The 20630-nt window shown below is 49.6% G+C and overlaps 1 protein-coding gene across 1 annotated transcript; it reads left to right on the top strand.

Annotated features, from left to right (window-relative positions):
* The first annotated feature begins 11602 nt into the window (after positions 1 to 11602).
* On the top strand, positions 11603 to 18528 carry Kif12 (kinesin family member 12). The gene is made up of 19 exons (XM_075945501.1): positions 11603 to 11724; positions 11818 to 11883; positions 11973 to 12051; positions 12429 to 12556; positions 12646 to 12721; positions 13031 to 13165; positions 13289 to 13424; positions 14368 to 14459; positions 14638 to 14794; positions 15329 to 15447; positions 15536 to 15640; positions 16129 to 16234; positions 16300 to 16390; positions 16532 to 16618; positions 16912 to 16996; positions 17067 to 17165; positions 17646 to 17749; positions 17829 to 17947; positions 18202 to 18528. The coding sequence occupies exons 1-19, from the start codon at positions 11699 to 11701 to the stop codon at positions 18339 to 18341; spliced, it is 1950 nt and encodes a 649-aa protein (XP_075801616.1). The 5' UTR covers positions 11603 to 11698; the 3' UTR covers positions 18342 to 18528.
* Positions 18529 to 20630: the final 2102 nt, after the last annotated feature.

Raw genomic sequence — 20630 nt, 5'->3', positions numbered from 1 at the left:
ATCCATCACCCTGGGAGAAGGCTCATGAGGAAGAACAGCCTCAGCAGAAGGAAGGGTGGATCAAACACAGACACAGGACTGGGGGAGTAGCTTGGTCGTCGCAGTGCTCTCCTGGCATGTTTGAAGGGTTAAACCTAGTACCACTTAAAACAAGACATGGTAGGACAGGTCTGCCATCCCGACATTTGGGGCATAGAGGCAGGAGGATCGAGAGTTCAGTGCCATCTTTCAATACATAGTGACCTTGAGGCCAACCTGGGTACATGAGGAGGGAGCCAGTGTGATGGTTCAGTGGGTAAAGATGCCTGCCGCCACACCAGAAGAGCTGGATTTGATCCCCGAGCCCATATGGCGGAAGAAGAGAGCCTACACCTGTGAGCCCTCATCTGACCTCCGCAGGGATCCAGGGCTTGTCTATAAGGTAAACTTTGGGTATCCAAGGACAGCCTTGGGGGGAAGTCTGCAGAGAGCAGGGGAAGAACATGAGTTCTGGTCCCCACTCTACCACTTAGATGTTGAACAAGTTATTTAGCCTCTCAGATGGAGACAGTGGCTATTTCAGTTAATTCACGGGAAATTGAAAAGTACCCTTGACTCTGAATTCTCATCCTTCAAAACAGAAGTTTCCAGACACAGAGGTATCCTTAAGCAAGAATGGTCCAGCATACTGTTGAGCATCTTTGTCCAGGAGTGTCATCATTCTGAGAGGAAAGTTAATGCCAAGGACACTCTTCCTGGCAAGTCTTTGACTCCCCTACTGTCTAGAGGGGCTCATTACTACCAAAGCCTGGCTTCAGGGTATCACCATTTCTTTGCCAGACGTTCATCCCTCCACCAAGCAGTCAGGGCTGGCAGGACTTGTTTAGGGTAGTGGAAGTGAACCCTGACCCCCCCCCAGACCGTTGTCCGGTGGGAGCCTGACACAGCTGCTACGGTCCCTTAGCGAGGAGATTGGCCAGGGTGCCAACCTCCGCTTGAGGTCTTTGGGTTTTTCACACTACCCCAGCCAGCACCTCCTTCGATTTTCCATCTTTAAAATGTGGCCACAGTCACTTATGTCCTGCTCTGGAGGGCATTGTGAAGTGAGTCCTATAACCAACACCTTTTTATGAGCAATCACAGCAAGTGGGAACCTCTACCAGCAGGCCTGCATGGTTCTGCTTTGCCTTGCTTGGCGTGGGCACTGAAACGCCAGTGGTGTGAAGGGGAAACTCTGGGCAGCAGCAGAGGGAGCCCTAGACCACACGGAAGGGCCAGGACTAACCAAGAGCACTGATACACAGCGTCCCTAAAACAAGCAGAGCCTGACCTCCTCCATCTGCAGATGATTGGGTCGAGAGGCCAGCTGGCCCCAGCAAAGAGAATGTCACCCATCTCTGGGAATATTTGAGAGCATTTTGTAGTAGGAGCTGATGATCTCCATGATAAATGAGTCTCAAAATGAATCCTTACATCATGAAGCTGAGGTTTTGTGGTTGGGGGGAGGGTGGCAGGGAGGGAAGAAGGGTTATGGAGGGAGGCAGGACCTCCAGCTCTCCTAACCAGCCCTCTTGCCTCCTTTCTGGCTCCTTCCTTTCCTCTATCCACAGTCCCTGATTCTGGTCCCATATCGGCTCAGAGGTCATGTTCCTGTTCACCATCAGTGTCCCCTGCCCCAGGTCACGGAGACTGAAGCTCCAAGAACAGCCTCTAACAGTCTGATGAGTGACAGGAGCTCTCCGCGGGAAGACTTGCAGGGCACGGCCATCACCAACCAGGAGGGAGGTAGAGTTCTTGGCCAAGGTGGCAACATGGGGATAAGCTTCGGAGGCCGGGACACAGTAAAAGCCAGTAGGTGAGATAGCCAAACGATATCAGGTCTCAGGCTAGACAGTTTAGAATTTACTCAGATACCAAGGGAACCAGCGTGGGATTTTTCCAGGGGAGCAGTGTTAGAGTTGTAGGGGGCAGGGATGTGGGCGGAGAAACCCCAGATTGCTTGAATTTGTCCTGTCACACACTCAGAGAGCCACCTTGAGTGTCCACTCCTCATCAGTGCACATGCTGAGGTAAAGACTGCACAGGACTCAGCTGACAAAGTGTCTTTGTGGTCAGCCCCAAGTCCATGCTGGCACGGTGCTCTGCCGCCCTCTAGTGAGGTCTGGGGCTGTGCCCTGTGAGGACCAGTCACCACTTAGAATACCTCGTACTCCATCGAAGGAGCAAAGGCAGAGGCAGACCTAGCTGGGATGGGCAGCGAGCCCCGCGCTCATGGGCCACCAGGCCGGAAGGTCTTGCATCAGTTCTTTTGATGAACAAGTATGGCTGCAATGGATGGTGCTGGTGGGGACATCAGGGAGGGTGATGGTGTGAGTGACTAGATGACCATCAGACCACTGCTGATGAAGGTATTGGAGGTGATGGATTATGGAGACAGTGCTGATGAAGGCACAAAACCGAAGGAGAAGCGTGGGTAATGGAAATGATGACTAATGTAACTCTAAAGCTACTAGAATGTTCTTGGCAACATTTTTTGGTAGATGTGTGCATTTTTTAGTTGGCACAGATTGAGTGGAATAGTGGGGTATGAATATGTTTAGCATTAGTGCATATCACAAAGCAGAAGCACTACACACAGCGACGTTTCCACCCTGACCTGTAACATGTGAACATGCCACACATCATTACACGCAGGTCTATGTTCATTCTAAGGCGTGTACCATGGCATCTTACCACAGTTTTCATTCCCTTCCTTTGGTGGCTTGGGTATTATCTCTTAAGCAATATTGGTCACAATTTTAGTGCCAGTTCTAACCACTTATCTTCTTTTTTTCTTTTCTTTTAAGAGGAGATCTCAGCATATAGCCTTGACTGGTCTAGAACTTGCTATATAAATCAGGTTGGTCTTGAACTCACAGAGATACTCCTACTTCTATTTCCTGAGAGTTGGGATCAAAGCCATGTGCCACCATGCCTGGCATTTCTTCCCAGTTCTAAATTGAGCTCTTAGGTTATTTTTTTGGCCAGCAGAAGGGCTGCATATGCAATGTACACACACACACACACACACACACACACACTCATTTCATTTCAATATGCCCAATGCACCACTATTTTTTGGTGAGGTGTGCATGTGTGTGTTTGTGTGTATGAACCGTTTGAATTTTTGCGTGCTCCCCAAATCAGGAAGACATTATCTATGAAGACACTATCTAGGTTTTCCTGTAAACTTGGTTCTAATGCACTTCACATTAATGTGTGGACAGTCTGAGGGACAGGACAGCCAACAAATCCTCCCAATATGCTGAAGAGGAACTTTTCTCCCAAATTAATCAGTTTTATTGTCATAAACCAGATCCTGCCTGGGGCTCTTCTTCCACTCATCCATCCTTGCACCGACACCATAATGAATAAGTATAACTTTACACTCAGATGTGCTATTTAATGCTGCTGGTCATTTCTTACTCTTTTGGCTCTTTTGGGGGCTCGCCACCCAATTCCCAATAAATCATGTGAGTCTTATTCTTATGAATGACCGGCCTTAGCTTGGCTTGTTTCTAGCCAGGTTTTCTTAACTTATCCTTTCTACTTTTGCCTCTGGGCTCGTACATTTTTCTGCTACTATATATCTTTTCATTCCTTCTTATTCCATGTCTGGCTGTGTAGCTGGGTCCCTGGAGTCCTTCTCTCCTCCTTTTCTCGTTCCTTGATCCTTTTCTTCTTCCCAGATTTCTTCTTCTATTTATTCTCTCTGCCTTCTAGCTCCGCCTATCCTTTCTCCTGCCTGGCTATTTATTATTACCAGCTGTTTATTAGACCAATCAGGTGTTTTAGACAGGCAAAGTAACACAGCTTCACAGAATTAAACAAATGTAACATAAAAGAATCAACAAAGACATCATTAAAGAAATGTTCCACAGGGGCTGGCTAAATGGCTCAGTGGTTAAGAGCACTGCTTGCTCTTCCAGAGGTCCTGAGTTCAATCCCCAGTAACCACATGGGGGCTCCCAACCATCTGTAGTGAGATCTGGATCTGGTACCTCTTCTCGCCTGCTGACACCAGAACACTCTGTATATAATAAATAAATAAATCTTAAAAAAAAGAAATGTTCCACAGCATAAGCAAATGTAACATATCTTAAAATAATATTCTGTAACAGTTTTATTGTTCTGTTTTGCGGTGCTACTGAGGTTGAACTTAGAGCCTTTCAACTATTAAGCAAGCACTCCACCACTGAGCTATAACCACAATCCTCTTTATATTTTGAGGCAGGGTCTCATTAGGTTACCCAGACTAACTTCAGACTTGTTATTCTCTAACCTCGACCTGTCCAGTGGTTGGGATTAGAAGCCTGTGCCCCAGGCCTGACTTATATCGTCACGGCATGTGGTGGTATTCACCCTCCAGCTTGCTCTTCTTTCTGCTGGAGACTGCCGCCCTTCGCATGGCCATGTGACCTCAGCATCAGTTTGGCAGTTTTCCTTTCTAAGTCCCTGCTGGAGCACTGATCACGATGGACTTGAGTCTTCATTATATCAGCCGGCAGGAAATGTGGTCCACATCTTCTCAACTACCTCTGAATGGCCTCCTTTGCCATCGTAAATGTGGGACTTCTGCATATCTTCCATCAGTTTTGCCTTTAAGAAGCAGAACTTATGATGTAACCCAGGCGTACCTCAGACTCTCGGCTCTCCTGCGTTAGCCACAGGAGTCCTAAGATCATAGATGTGCACGCCCACACCTGACTCAAAGGGGCTGATTTTGGTACTTTTATAAATGTTGACATTTTAGCTTTTGATTATAGATTTTATATACAATTAACACATAACACGTGTGTTCATCTATTTTCTATCACTGTAATGAACTACCTGGGACTGGATGTAGTGTGGGGAGATAATGGAGACAGAGGGAGGGCTCAGTGGACGAGACATTTTCTCTGCAAGTATGAGGACACAAATTCAACCCCCCGGCACTCATGTAAAAATCATGCTGCACTTGTCTGTGACCCCAGAACTGGGAGGAAAAACGAGGATCCTGAGAGCTGATTGACTAGCCAGCCAGTTCAATAAGAGACCTCTTTCAAGGCAGCAATGCAGACACTGATGAGGGCACCCGACACCGTGCTCTGGCTTCTGCTTATGCACACAGAGACGTACATATCTGCACACTCATGTTCATATAGCCACACACCGCATACACAACACATACACACAAATACGTAATTAAACAATCTTTAAGTTTTTAAAATTATGTTTACTTATGCCACAGCTTTGGAGGTTCAAAGGACTACCATACGCATTGGCTTACTTCAGGTGACTCCCCTGACCCCCGACATCAGGTAATGGCAGGTGGCATCATGGTGGAAGTGAGCAGAGGGAGAGAGAGCGATCACGTGACAGAACAGGAACCCAGATCATGGGAGAGGCTGGGTTCACTGTTTATACCATTGCCCTCTCTAGCGAACTAACAGAAAGACTCACAATAACTAACCAATCTCTTCCAGGGCAGAGACCCAGCGACCTAACTTTCCCCCACTTTTCTTCCACTCTCTTGGGAGCCTTACTGCCCTCTCATGGCCACACTGAAGACAGGAGCATGGACACGTGAACCTTCGGGGGTCAGACTCAAGCTTTCACAAGGTATAAGGTGCAGGTATTGACTGTGTTTGGAGACTGGTTTGGAGCACCTTCTGAGTTTCCTGCCCACACACATCTGTGGAAAATGATGCTTTACTAACTTTACTTCTTCCTTCTCAGTTGTAACATCCACTTTTCTCTTTCTGCATCTACAGATTCAAACAGCTCATCAGAATGTAGGCAAGCTTACAAGGAAGGGGCTCCTCTGTGGAGAACACGTACAGCTTTCCCTGTTGGTCCCTAAATAAGTTCCCAAATGCATTGTAGCAGCTACATGCACAGTACTTGCTTTGTGTAAGCAAAATAAGGAGCCTAGAGATCACCTACACTACATGGAATATGTGCAAATACTATGCATTCTATTTGTTTATTTTGTAAGTGTGGGGGCCATAGAAGTGTGCCGTATCACATCTGTGTACACATTTGAGAGCATCTATGCCTATAGTGAACAGATGAAGCCAGCAGGTTTTCTGTTTCTCACATTATTCCTCTGCGACAGGGTCTCTCACAGTCTGGAGCTAGGCTGGCCACCAGCATGCCTCAGCAACCCTTCCTAGCATTGGGGTTATAGCTGAACATAGCCATACCCAGATTTTCTTCACACTTGTGCTGGAAATTTGAACTCATGTCTTCCTGCTTTGCATAGTCAACACTCTTACCTGCTGAGCCAGCTCCCAAGTCCCACCTGGGCATTTTATGTAAGGAATTTGAGTGCCCATGGTTTTGGTATGAGAGAGTGCCCTGAAACCAACCTCCCAAGGACACTAAGAGACAACTTTACTAATTTGTGTCATGATCATGGAAGAAAGAGTTCTTTTAACCACTAAATCATATGTTAAACATAGATTTTCCATAGATAATCTTCTTATTTTCAATTAAGGAGTATCCGTCTTATGCTTCCTCATTTCTCAGAGCTTTTATATTTTTTAACTTGTGAAGAATCATTAAATTTTATAGTTGTTTTCAGTATTTATTGGAATAATGTCTGGCATTTTTCTTGAGCTGTGTTAAACTACACTGGTTGATTTTCAAGTGTTACATTTTATATCTTGCTGTGTTTGGCTGATGACAATTCTTTAGGATTTTAATATTTGTATTCATTAGAATTAATACCTGACATTTTCTTTTTGTCTGATGTCATTGTAAGGATTGGATATCATGGACTAAGTCATTAAGAAAGAAAAAAAGAAAGGAAGAAAGGAAGGAAGGAAGGAAGGGAGGGAGGGAGGGAGGGAGGGAGGGAGGGAGGAAGGAAGGAAGGAAGGAAGGAAGGAAGGAAGGAAGGAAGAAAGGAAGGAGAAAGACTTGAAAGTGTATCCTTTGGCTCCAGGGCTGAGTTTGTGCAAATTGACTTTACTGCTTCTTCTGTGTTTGTAAGATTCCCCAGTGAGGGCCCCTGGATCAAGAGTTTCCCTTGTAGGGAGGTTTTCAATTACAAATCCACAAATTAAGAGATTCACAATCACACAGATATGTACCCATCTCTCCTAACCGTTTTACCAAGTGAGTGATGGGGCCAATTCTAGATTTATTAGCATAAAGACATTGATAGAAGCATCTTATTTTTTAATGTCTATAATATCCATAGTGAGGTCCCCTTTTTGTTTCTGATGCTGAAATTTTTTGGGGGGGTTCTTCTCTCTCTGTATTAATTAGTTTAGTATTTATACGAGTTAATGGTCTCATTCAAAAGCCAACTTCTGCCTTTTTATCAAGATGGCATCTGAAGAAGAGGAGGAAGTGACCCCAGCCTCATCAACCTCACTTCCTGATCCTGGCAGGGAGAAGACAAGACACTGGTTGGCCTGACTCCTCACTGCAGCGTTACTTAATAACAAACTGGGCTCGTCTAAACAGAGGCCAGCTGGATCGTTCTGAAACTGCGGTGTTGGGAACCTGGACTGTGGTCCTCTGTGAGAGCAAAGACTAGCTTCTACCTGCTCAGTCATCACTCCAGCCCCTCATTATTATTACTTTTTTAAAAGACAACCTTTGTCTTTGTTTTCTTTTGTTCTATGTGTCAGCTATTCATTTTATTAATCCCTGCTCTTAGCCATACCATTTCCTTCCTTCTTTTCCTTAGCTGACTCTGTTGTCTTTCCAGCTTCCTGAGCTGGAAACAGGGATGATTTGTTTTGTCTGCTTTCCTTTTTTGCATTTATGTTTATTTATCTGTGTGTGCATGTTTGTCATGTACTGTGCAGTCAGAGGACAGCTTGTGAGAGTCTGTTCTCTCTCTCCACCTTAAGGTCCCAAGCATTAAACTCAGGTCTTCAGTCTTAGCCTCAAGTCCCTTTGCTCACAAGGCATCTTCCTGGCTCAGATGAGTTATTTAAACAGGGTTTTAAAACCATAATTGTGTTTAGCAATATCATATATATAATTAATAACACTATAATAATACGATTTGATATAAATTCAAAAAATTTTATTTTTAGACAGGATTTCATTATGTAGCTGTAGCTGGCCTGGAACTTGCTATCTAAGTCACAGAGACCTGCCTCCCTCTGCTTTCTGAGTGCCAGGATTAAAGGTCTACACCACCATGGCTAGTTTGACATTATTTTAAACAAAAGGGGTAGGGGGATTCAGGTTAGAAAACATCTCTTTTCCAGAACATTATTTTTTAATTCACTTTTTCTAAATGTGTCAATGTGACAAAAGTGTTTTGTGACCTGTCATGTCCTGACTAATGGTCAATGAAATTAAAAAGAAAGCTCAGTGTTCAGAATCATGATCTCAAAGAGATAACATATCTTCAACTCTTTTGGATGCAAAAATGGTTCTTGATACTTCAAGAGACAGTGGAATTCACAGATCCACTCCAAAAACAGAACAAAAATCACGATGAGGGTAAAACTTGAAAAAATAGCTTTAGATGTTCTTTCATGATCAGATTTAACCTCTTGGTTAGTTACACTGTGACTACAACACACTTCAAGAAGGGTCTATTTTGGCTCACAGTTTGAGGACACACAGTTCACCATGGAAAGTGACTGCAGAGGAAACTGAGATGCATGGTCACATCACATCTGTAAAAGGAGACTGCACGTTCATTTCCCAACTGTGAAGACCCAAATAATCACACAGAAACTATATTAATTATAACACTGTGTGGTCAATAGCTTAGGAGTATCCCTAGCTAGCTTTTACATCTTAAATTAACCCATTTCTGTTTATCGGTGTATCATCATCAAGCTGTGGCCTGTTGGTAAAGTTCTGGCATTTTTCTCCTTCAGCAGCTACATGGTGCCCCTTTGACTCCTCATGCTCTCTCTGTCTCTGTTCAGATCTCCTACCTGGCTTTACTCTGCTAAGCCATTGGCCAAAACAGCTTTATTCATCAACCAACAAAACCACACATATAGAAAAGGACATCCCACAGTGAGGAGGCAGAGACTCGAGTTCAGCTTGCTTCCTCCTCCTCATTTAACCCAGGCCTCCAGCCCACAGATGGTGTCACCAAAGGTTACATGGGAAGAAGAACTCTCTTAATGTGGGGGGCACATTCCAGTGGCAGCATAGATACAAACTTTCCTAAGGGAAAAACATATTTCTTTTTGGCTATTTGCCTTACAGTCTTGCTGGCAAAGCTCATTCACTCTGTTCATGCGTGTATCTACGCTGCTACTGCTACTGCTGCTTTTGCTGTTGCTGCCGCCGCCAAGGCTGCCACCATTCTTTCCTAATATCCAAATCCAGTTTCTTCCTCCTTCCACCATGGGCTGACGACAGTAGCTCTGCAGCATCCCTCCAGGCCTGCAGCGGCATATTGGAGTGCTGAGACTTCCAGCCTCATATACAGTGAGCATCCATTGTGTCTCAGCCTTGTTGTCCGAGACTGCTCGTTTGTTTCCGACCATCCAGACTTGAAATAACCACACAGAAACTGTACTAATTAAATCACTCCTTGGCCTATTAATTTATACATATTTCAAGCTAGCACTTATATTTTAAATTAACCTATTTCTATTATTTTATATTTTATCATGAGGTTTGTGGCCTACAGGCAAGGTTTCAGCTGACAGCTCACGTCTTTCTCCTCTGGCAGCTACATGACGTCTCACTGACTCTACCTACTTTCTCCCAGCATTCAGTTTAGTTTTCCTGCCTAGCTCTATTCTACCCTATCACAGGCCAAATAGTTTCTTTATTCATTAACCAATACAAGCAATACATATACAGAAGGACTTCCCACACCAAAGACTGCTAGAGTACCAGACTGTGTCTTGTAAGCCAATCTACCCCTCTTTAATATATATATTCATCCAATCATTTCTGTTCCGCTAGAGAACCCTGATGTAACCATTTATGACAGTGGACTTGTCTATTTCTCCTCTGTGCTGAAGCCTGAACAAGCTGGTTCTAATATCTGCAAAAGAATGCTGCAGCAGAGGCAGCAACAGGGCAGATGAACTTGCTTGCAAAGTGAGGGTAAGCAGGCAAAAAGCTAAGTTTCCTTCTCCCATGTCCTTTTTTTCAGGCTGCTACCAGAAAGTGCTACCGATATTTAGAGTGTGTCTTCCCACCCCAAACAGTCAGATCAAAAGAATTCCTCAATGAGTGCTCAGTTTGTATTTTAAATAACACCAGATCCTGTCAAGCTGACAATCAAGACTAACCATTACACAGGTTCTCATGGATTCCAGACTGCCCGTGAACTTTCTATGAACCTGAGATGACCTTGAACTTCTGATGTCTGCATGTCCTTCCTGAGTGTTGGTATTACATGCATGTGCCTAGTTTTTTGTGGTATTAGATACTCAACTTTGGGCTTCATTCATTCTAGGCAAGCACTCTGCCAGCTTCTTCTCTGACAACAATCTGCCCTGTCCTTAGTGGACAGCAAGATCTGCACCTAAGATTGTCCTCTGACAGTCATACTTGCACCATGACACAAGCCCATACTTAAGTGTACCTGTGGTGGGGACGGGTAGCGAGGGACCAGGTCTTCAGTTATATTTACTTATTCTTCTTTACATACCCCATCTACCACTTGCTTTTGATTTGCTCAAGGCCTGGCTCTTCCCACCATCACCTCTACCATCAGCCTAGAGTGGAAGTCCGTGACAGAGGCTGCCCACGATGCCTCCTGTGCACTCTTGTGCTCTTGCCCTCTTGCTGACTCAACAGCAATGGCAACTTGATGGCCAGTTCCCTATTTGTGACCCTTACTGGCTTCCTAGTTCTCCGAGGAGTGCAGAGGATCACCCCTCGCCAGCCCCTCAAGCCACATCTCCCCTTGCCACATCCCTGCACCTCCCCCTGCCTTCCTGAAGTGTGTGCTCCACTTGGAGCACCTGGCCTGGCCTCTCACTCCATGCACCCTCAGCTACAGGCCTCTGTGCTTCCCCACAGACCCCACACCCTTGGCTGTCGCCACCTGTGTCCTCAGCAGCAACAGGCAGGTCTACATAGGTCATCCTGGTGACCAACAAGTGTTGGCTCAGCCTGAGAACACTCATAGATGTCCCTGCTACCGGTGCTGCTCTGGTAAGCCAGACCAATGCGGTTACACACCACACTGGCATTGGATTAGCTCTGGCCTGGAAGAGGCAGGTGCACCAATGTTTAACCAGATGCTGGGAAGCTGATGTCAGCTCAGCCTAGAGGCCTCCCAGCCAGGTTTTCTGTGGTCCTCTATTTCCTGGGCTTGGAACAGTGGTGTGGGGGGTGGTGGGGGGGTGGGGACTGAGCTATTGTGAGAGGGAGGGTGTATGCCAAAAGAACCTAGTTCTTTGTCTGGCTCTGTGGCCTTGGTTGAGTCCTTCCCACGGCTGATTTGTGTCTCTCTGTGACAAGGAAGAATGGTCTGGGTGGTCCTTTGGATTCCACCAGAAGAGACTGGCCAAAAGCAAGGGATCCTCAGACTCCAGAACCCCCTAGTTAGAATGTCCTGGCATGGGACTTCCCCACTTCATGGGGTGGGGTGGGTAAATCTTTAACTTGCTAGCAGGTTGGAGTCTTTCTGGGTGACTGGTTGTGGGGGATTGGGAGGAGGATGTAAGGTGTGTGTGGACAGTCCCGCTGTTGAAAAGGAGGGGATACAGGAAAAGGAAAGGAATCGTGTGCAGAACAGGACATGGAGGAACGTGGGTCTCCTGATGGGTAAGCATATTCATGTGAGGTTTCGGAGCCCTTGAGGCACGCCCAGAGGACAGAACGGAAGCACAGTGATGGTAACTCTATTTGTGGCCACAGAGACCCAGCGTGGAGCCTGGAGCAGGGCCCAGAAGGACCAGAAACCCCCATTCAAGTGGTACTCAGGTAAGGATGGATGGGCTAGGTAGCACCGGGGTCAGGAAGGGACCAAAAGCACTAGCCGTATGGACCAACTGGTCTCTCCTGGATACTAGGGTGCGTCCCATGAGCACTGCAGAGCTGCATAGAGGGGAGCAGAGCGCTCTACACTGTTCAGGGAGCCGGACTCTGCAGGTGAGAAACCTTCCACAACCTCTGCAAAGGAACCAGTGGGGGGGACCCTGGTGCCCAAATGGAGCAACATTGCCTTAGGATCCTTCTTTCCACAGATTGCCCCTCCTCTAAGGAGCGCCCCGTCTTCCTTTTAATTGTCCCGCCTCCCCATGGTGCCCTCTCCCACCCCAGAATGCCCTACTCCTCCTAGATACACAGCTAATTTAGAGTGTCCGCCTCTTCAAAAGCCCCAACCCTACACAGTGCCTCACTCATCCCAGAGGTTCTGAACCCTCCAAGGTGTTGCATCTACTCTAAAGACCCTTCCTTCAGAGTGCCCCGCCCTCCCGGGTGCCTGGCCCTGCACAGTGCCCGCCCAAATGCCATTCCCATTCCAGGTGAGGCCCCCAGGTGGAGGCCCCGACATGGCATTCCGTTTCGGTGCGGTACTGGATGGAGCGTGCACGCAGGAGGACGTGTTCAGAGCATGCGGGGTGAAGCGCCTGGGCGAGCTGGCGCTGCAAGGGTGAGTGAGGCGTGGGCTGCACCAGGAATGGGTCTCCGCACCTGCCCATCTCTGCCTCCTGGGGCCAGCCACGCCCTTGTCACCCGCAGTTTCTCCTGCACAGTCTTCACTTTTGGCCAGACAGGATCGGGCAAGACTTACACTCTGACAGGACCCCCTCCGCAGGTGAGTAACTGGTTTGAGCTCAGTCCACCCACCACCGTCGGCTTGTGGGCGGGACTACTGGGCGGAAGGGGCGTGGTCAAATAAATCCCGCCCTATTGGTTTATTTCCTTGGTGTCTGAGGAAGGGAAGGCGCCCAGCGTCTTGCAGAGTTTGGAACTTTAATTTGTCTGTGGGGTGGCACTGATGAACTATTGGCTGAGATTCCAATGACATTGGGGGGGGCGTGGTATCGCTTATAGCACAGTTAGTGCACTGCTAGGAGGGTAGCCCTGACGATGCTGCTGCAGCTCCTGCTGTCTTTGACCCCAGGGGGAAGGGGTGCCCGTGCCCCGCAGCCTGACTGGCATTATGCAGAGGACCTTCGCCTGGCTGTTAGATCGCGTGCATCAGCTGGGTTTCCCTGTCACCCTCCGAGCCTCCTATCTGGAGATCTACAATGAGCAGGTAGGCGAATGATAGAAGAAGGCCATATATTCCAAGGACCAAGGATGCTAAGACGCAGAAGGGAGGGGGGGCATTGTCAAAGGGCTGTGAGTGTATGGAGCCTGCTTCTTCCTCCTCTCCCAGGTTCGGGACTTGCTGAGCCTGGGGTCTACGCGGCCTCTGCCTGTTAGGTGGAGCAAGGCTCGAGGCTTCTATGTGGAGCAGCTTCGGGTGGTGGAGTTTGGCAGTCTGGAGGCCCTAATGGAGCTCCTGCAGATGGGTAGGCTGCTTCATGGAAACTTTGTGAGCAAAGATTCTTCAACTCCCTCTGAGGCACCCTGGGATCTGGGCTGCTGGAATTGGGACTTAAGAAAGAACACTTGTGGCAGTGTTGACTGAGTTTTTTCTTACCTGTCTGGTTCCTGCAATCCCAAAGAAATCACACAGAGGCCTACATTAACTATAAACTGATTGGCCCATTAGCTCAGGCTTCTTATTAACTCTTATAACTTATATTAGCCCATTATTCTTGTCTATGTTAGCCACATGGCTCAGTACCTTATTTAGTGAGACAGTCACATCTTGTTTCTTTTGTGGCTGGGCCAGGACTGCTGAAAGAGTTTCCCTCTTCCCAGAATTCTCATTGCCCCACCTCTACTTCCTGTGTGGTTGTTCTGTTTATACTTCCTGCCTGGCTACTGGCCAATCAGCATTTATTTAAAATACAATTGACAGGCTACAGACCATTGTCCCACACCAGCAGAGAAGGGCCAGTCAAGCAGCAATTCAAAGATGTGGCAAAGGTGTCCACAAGCTGGTTGCCTTGCCTCCAGATCGCTTCCCCATGCCTCTTGCTCAGTCCTCTTGATTCATGCCTTCCACTCCCGCAGAGCCTAAGGCAATGGCCATGCCCCTTAGCCTAGCTTCTCTATGAGATCCTACTCTTCCAGCCTTAGTTTCTCACCTGAGCAGAACCCTCCTCTGGCAGACCTGGGGACACAAACACTGGCCCTGGCCCCGCAATTCTACTCTCTGCGGAACTCTGTTTCATTGCTTCCTTTCCACACAGCAGGAGAGGTGCTTCTCAGCCTTCTCTCTCCTCACATACTCCCTCCCTAAGCCGGTCCTTTGTGCCTCTGTCTGAGGACCTCTCTGACATCCCGCTCCTGGGGGATGGATGGCCCATTCTTAGCTGGTACAGCTCCTGATGTCCCCTTCCCCAGGTCTCAACCGCCGTCAGAGCTCCTCACATACCCTGAACCAGGCCTCCAGCAGAAGCCATGCCCTGCTCACTCTGTATGTCAGCTGCCCATCTGTGAGTACCCAGCCTGGGAGAGGGCTGGGGAAAAGTGACCAGCAAAGATCTGCCTCTGCATGTATAAACCAACTGGGATTTTCTGGGTGTATGGGGGGGGGATCCTTTGACCTGAAGACCTTGTGACTTTTGATAGAGACAGTCTTCTCCAAATTCCCATCAAGCCCTGCTCCACCAGCCTCAGCAGGTACCCCCTGTGGATCCTGGGGAACCTCCTGTTGGGGGCAAGCTGTGCTTCGTGGACCTGGCAGGCAGTGAGAAGGTGGCAGCAACAGGATCCCGAGGGCAGCTGATGCTCGAGGCCAATAGTATTAACCGCAGTCTATTGGCACTGGGTAAGAACTGGGGCCTACAGACCTGACTCCTGGGTCCCTTCTCTGCTCTGGATCCATTGCTATACTAGGGAGACTGTGGGTCTTGTAGTTACAGATGAGGGCTGGCGTTCCGGTATCAGGTCTGAGGCTAACTTTCCCCCTCTGGTTATCATTCTGAGGTCAGCAACATTACACATATACAATTGGAAGACAGACACAGTAAGGAGAAAGGAATGGGTCTGTGTACCCAACTGCATGGCTGGCCCCAAATCCCTAGGGAACTGGCCTCAATACTTGCCTGTGGTGTGGGAGCTGTGGGTGATGTCCCTTTTCAGTTAGTTATTCGTTGGAGATCTCTCGAGTCTCTGTTGAATGTTGGACACTGGGTGGGCACCACACCCGTACCTCCAGAGAACTCAGTCTGCTGCTGGACACCAACGTGAAAAGTGAGACTCCACTTTCACTGGTCTGGCTGAGCTTCCTGCTCCGTAGCAGTCCAGCCAGACAACTTTGGGCACACAGTGCAATTTCTCTGGGTCTCCCTCTTCCCACCAGGCCACTGCATCTCCCTACTGTTGGACCCACAGAGGAAGCAGAATCACATTCCCTTCCGAGACAGCAAGCTCACCAAGTTGCTGGCAGACTCACTTGGGGGCCGTGGGGTCACCCTCATGGTATCGGATGGACAGGGGAGCTGGTAGAGGGGCTGGGCCCTGAGGAAGGGTTTCTTCCATAGACGCACTCAGGGGAGGTCCTTTCTAGGTTGCCTGCGTGTCTCCGTCAGCCCAGTGCCTTCCTGAGACTCTCAGCACCCTGCGATATGCAAGCCGAGCTCAGAGGGTCACCACCCGGCCACAGGGTCCCAAGGTGGGTGGGCAACAGCCAGAGCCTGAGTCATCATCCTGTTTGACGTCTAGGACTGGATCAGAGTTGGAATTTGGGTTGGAATCCTGGGAATGATGTCATGATTGATGCCAGGGTCATAGTCAAGGGTCTGCGTCACAGTTAGAGTCTGGGCAAACCTAGGGCTAAAGACTAAGCTGGGTTGTTATCAGGGTATATCCAGGATTTGAGCTGGTTAGGTCTAAAATGGGGTCTGATACTTGGTTAATTTGGGGAATCACAATCTAAGCTAAGACTGGGCCAGAACTGAGTTGGGGCGTGGAATCAAGTCTGGTTCCGAGTCCCTTCAGGATGGCCCAGCGAGGTCAAGGTCCAGCCTGGGCCAGCACACAGAGCTGGCAAGTGAAGCAGGGGCTGGAGTTTGGGCTCCACAAATCCCCCATCCCAGGAAGCTCTTATACAGTGTACTAGCCTGTATTGTCATAAACAGGGACCCTGGGTTTCTTCCTCAGCAGTCCCCTGGAACAAAGCCCCCCCAGCAAGGAGCGGCTGAGCTGCTGCAGCTCCAAGAGGAGAATCGTCACTTGCGGTCCCAGCTGGATCAAATGCGGACTAAGGGTAGGAGCCCCCTGGGGGCCGGGAGGGGTGTGGTAGCAGCACCGCAATGCTCTGCTTCTCCACAGCACCGGGGATCCACGGGGCCCGGGTGGCCTGGGCCCAGCGGAACCTCTATGGCATGCTGCAGGAGTTTATGCTGGAGAATGAGAGGCTTAGGTAAAGCAAGATGGGGCCAACCCTATCCCTACCCTGTTTTGCTCATCTACTTTGGCCAAGATACTACCTACTCATCCCTGTTTTTCTGCTCCCCTTGGTGGTGCTGGTCCTGCCTCCATTACCTGGGCCGACCCCTGACAGGAAGGAAATGAGACAGCTGCGGAGCAGTCGGGACCTGGCCCTGGCAGAGCAGCGTGTCCTGGCCCAGCAGGTCCATGAACTGGAGAGGTGAGTTAGCCATATGAAAGGCCGGGGGGCGTGGAAACTGGCAGAGGGGACTTCATGAAGTCCACGTCAGGCTTCTGATTCTGAGCATAGCCTTTGGCTTCCGCCTCTGTCTCCTCCTGGCTGCCTGTGCTACCCTCCGCTAATCATTGGACCATGAATTCACTGGGCCCCTCTTCTGGGAGGTGGGGTCTTGGTCTGGCCGCCTCACGGAGTTGTTTGCGAATGAGCAGGTGAGGTCATACAGAGGTATCAAGGTTGAGAACTGAAGGCTCAGACCCCACTTTTCTTCCCAGGCACCTCCATTCTGCTCCTGCCCTTCCCCAGCAGGGCTCTGCCCCCATGTGCCCCTGCTCCGTGGGTCCAGCTGCCTCCTGCCGTGTGAGTCCCCACTCCCCCCGGGTGGTGGAAGACAAGATGGGATGTCATAGTCATATCAGCCCTCTTGCAGACACTGCCACCCTTCTGCCCCTGCTTTCACCTCTGTCCTCTGTGCCGAGTGTCCCTGGCCCACTGGGCCTGCCCACGGAGGGAGTGCCATGTGCCACAGGTGAGAAAGACCAAAAGGTGAGTCTGGAGAGCTGGAGACACTGGTGATTCCGGGGCTCTGGACTGGGACGTGAGGGTGAAGTCTCCGTCTGGGTCTCTCCCTGCCCAGGGTGTGGACTGTCTGCTTGCCTGGCCTCCGGTCCTGCCTTCTTTAGGAGAGCACCGTCTCGCTCACTTACTGTTTCATTCACATATATTCATCCATGTCTCCATCTACTTCTTCATCCATTCACCCATGCCTTCTGGACATCTCCCCAAGCCATCCTAAGCTTTGGGCCCACCTCTGTTTTGGTCTCTGCCTTCAAGGAGCTCCCAATACTGGGGACAGGCATTACAAGAACCACCTGTAGGCCACAGACTTCTCATACTGGCCTCTGTTCTTGGTATCCTGTGCTGCTGGCATAGCTGAGGTCAGCACTGGGGAAATGGTACCCAGACATGAAGGCCTGAGCTCACCCAGTGTGGGCTTTGGTCTTTTCAGCAGGAACTAGTGCCTGAGGCCCCAGGTCACATATCTCTTTCTGCACGGCCCCCTCCCTCAGCACCTCCACCAAGCCCCGGCTCTTCCAAGCCCCCACGAGAGAGGTGGGTCAAACTTGGGGTTCTGGAGTGGGGGAGGGAGGCCTGGAGACACTAGGTTCATTCTTCCTCCACGTCCATCCAGGAGCCATAGTGACTGGACACAGACACAAGTCCTGGCAGAGATGCTGATGGGGGAGGAGGTGGTACCCTCTGCACCACTGATGCCCACTGGGTCCTTGAACCTGCCACCCATGCTAACAGGTAAAAAAGTGGGGGTTGAGTACTTTATGGGCCACGGGGTTCCCATCTTGAACTGGGAAATGATTAGAAGTGATTTTGAAGGCCTTTCTGGTCCCAGCCTTTGAGTCTCCTGGCAGGGTCCTCTTTCTTAGTCGTGACCTCTGCTGAAGCCTGGGACTTGGAGAAAGTGTTTGAGGCTTCCACAGAAGAACATGGCTCTCAGTAGCTTGGCAGGTGACCGGGGCAAACAGGATTTGAGTTTCATTGCTCCTTAGGAGGATCTGGGATCCCGAACCTGACTCAGAGGCCAGAGGCCGTCACACACCAGATCATCAACTCCCTGAACCTCGGCCAGAGTCAGTCACAGCCCAGTGAGATCATGCAGGGCCCTAGCCAGGGCCTCTCTCCTCGTTAAAGACTGCCAGACTGGCTCTTCCGACCAGGCCTGCATCTCTGTGTTTGTGAAGGAGAAAGACATGTTGCTGGGTAGATCTGGGGAATTCAAAGTTAGTAAGACCTCCCCTGCCCCCTCCCAGACCTTGAACCTGAGACTGGGTTCAGAAGACACTGGCAGTGGGTGTAGGCATCTGAATAAAGCAAGAAGTCAGCTGTAATCTAGTTGGTCTTGTGCTCTGGGTGGCCATCTAGGAAATGTCACTTCCATGAGGACTGGAAGAGGCTGTAGGGCTGGCAGCAAAACCCAAAGACTTCAGGATGCTATAGCCACATCCAGAGTTTGGGCATAGGGGAGCTACAGAAGGCTGTCGAGAAGTCCCCAAACTTAGGTGTGTGTCTTGGTCATATTGACCCCATGTAAGGTAAAGCAGCACCTTGGCAGAGATTGGCAGAGAATGGAATAGACACCTTGGTTTGAGGTAGGTAACTGGGGCATCCGGTAGGGACTCCTCTGAGAGCTGAGCTATGGGACTAGCCAGGGCTCCACACAGGCAAGCCTCGGCCATAGGCCTGTGGGAGCTGTGGGGAAATAGCCGGCCGAGCCAGTTAGGATCATCTGGAAGCCTGGGCCTGTTGGAGGGCTGCTGGACTGTCCTGGAGACCTCCTGTCTCTAAATAGGGTGGCCCAACTGTGGATACAAGGACCAGTTCTCCACTGTACTCCCCGATACAAGACCAGGAAGACCCCAGGCTTGCTCACCCGGCATTCTCCAAAGCATGCTTCCTTCAGGAACAGGGGCAAAAAGATAAGGCCCTTCTGAATGCGGTGTGTCTTAGGCTTTTCTGAGTCTCCCCTACTCCTGAGTCTGAGTAGGGAAGGTTCTGGAAGCTGGGACTAACTAATTCAGCCCAGGATGCACCCCCCAGGGAGCAGAAGCGTGCTTTTGTTACTGGACATCTGGGGGATTTCAGCAGAGACCATAATGTCCCTCAAAGGTCAAAGGTCAAAGTAGAGGCCAGAGCAGGCTCTCCACACAGGTTCCAATCACTAGCTGCTTCTCCACAAGGGGTCCTGGGCAACTTAGCTGCTCTAAGCCCAGATTACCTTGTGTCCAAAATGGGCACAACAGTGGTGTTCCTTTACTTGACTCTTATGGAGATGAAATTCTCTGGCGTTTGGAAATGATGTCGCAAGAGGCTTCTTTTGCCAAGAGTTTGGTCAAAGCAAAAGTTCTAGTCACTTGACAGTTTGATAGAATTAATAGCCCTGACCCTGGAGATGGCTCAGTTGATAAGCACCAGTCCGTAGCACACACACAAACATCATGGTGTGCGGCTGGTGAGGTGGCTCAGCAAGCAAAGGCACTGGCTGCCGTGCCTGTGGGCTCGAGTTCAATCCACAGGACCCACATGTGGAAAGAGAACCATCTCCAAGTGTCCTGACCTTCTCCAGGAGACTGAAAACAGACAGATGGACAGATGCAAGCAAGTGTGTGCATGCACACATACACACACACACATACACACACAATACAGGTGTAGTGGCACATGCAATCCCATTACTGCGGAGGCACAGATAGGGAGATCCTCGGGGATCACTCAGTCTAGCCTAATCAATGAGGCAGGCCAAAAGGCTCTGTCTCATAAACAAAAAGTAGGCAGTGCCTGAGAAACCATTCCTGTTGACCTCTGGCTTCCATATGCTTGTGGACACACATACACATAGACGCATCCACACCAACTGCTCAACAGAAACTTATGGGAACCTGCCTGGCATGTGTGTTGCTCTTACAGGACACAGGCTGTGCCAAGGAGCTCTGCCTGGGCAGGGGTGCGGTTCTCAATACAGGGTTCCAAAAGAGTCTTGTGGAGGTGCTGCTTTTGCAGAGACCTGAGGGAAGAGGGGATCCCAGTTGGCAGCACAGGGTCCCCTTTCCTGACACTTTTAAGGTACCGTGTTGGTATGGGTGGCGCTGCAGTTTCCCACTCTTCCTTGGCCCCCTTATCTCACTTCCTGGTATACAGCCCTGCTTGTTGGGAGGTCCTCTGCCCTGGCAGCGAGTGTGAGAGCCTTCCCCAGCCACACCGGGAGATGGAGGATGGATGGGGACCACCAAGGGGTGCCCCTGGCCCCAGCTGCCTCATTAGCATTTGGTGGACCCTCTTTAGCCAGCCACATTCCTAGTCCAGCTTCTGCCCTTAACTCAACAAAAGCCCCATGTCCTCTCCAAGACACACAGTACTTGGCTAACCTCCACTGCCCATGGCTGTCTAGAGCTATGTTACCATTCCCTCTGCCTCCTCCCCC

This window comes from Microtus pennsylvanicus, chromosome 13, assembly GCF_037038515.1.
Source record: "Microtus pennsylvanicus isolate mMicPen1 chromosome 13, mMicPen1.hap1, whole genome shotgun sequence".
Taxonomy (NCBI): domain Eukaryota; kingdom Metazoa; phylum Chordata; class Mammalia; order Rodentia; family Cricetidae; genus Microtus; species Microtus pennsylvanicus.
The sequence above is the reverse complement of the archived record's forward strand: the minus strand, read 5'-3'. Positions and strand labels throughout refer to the sequence as shown.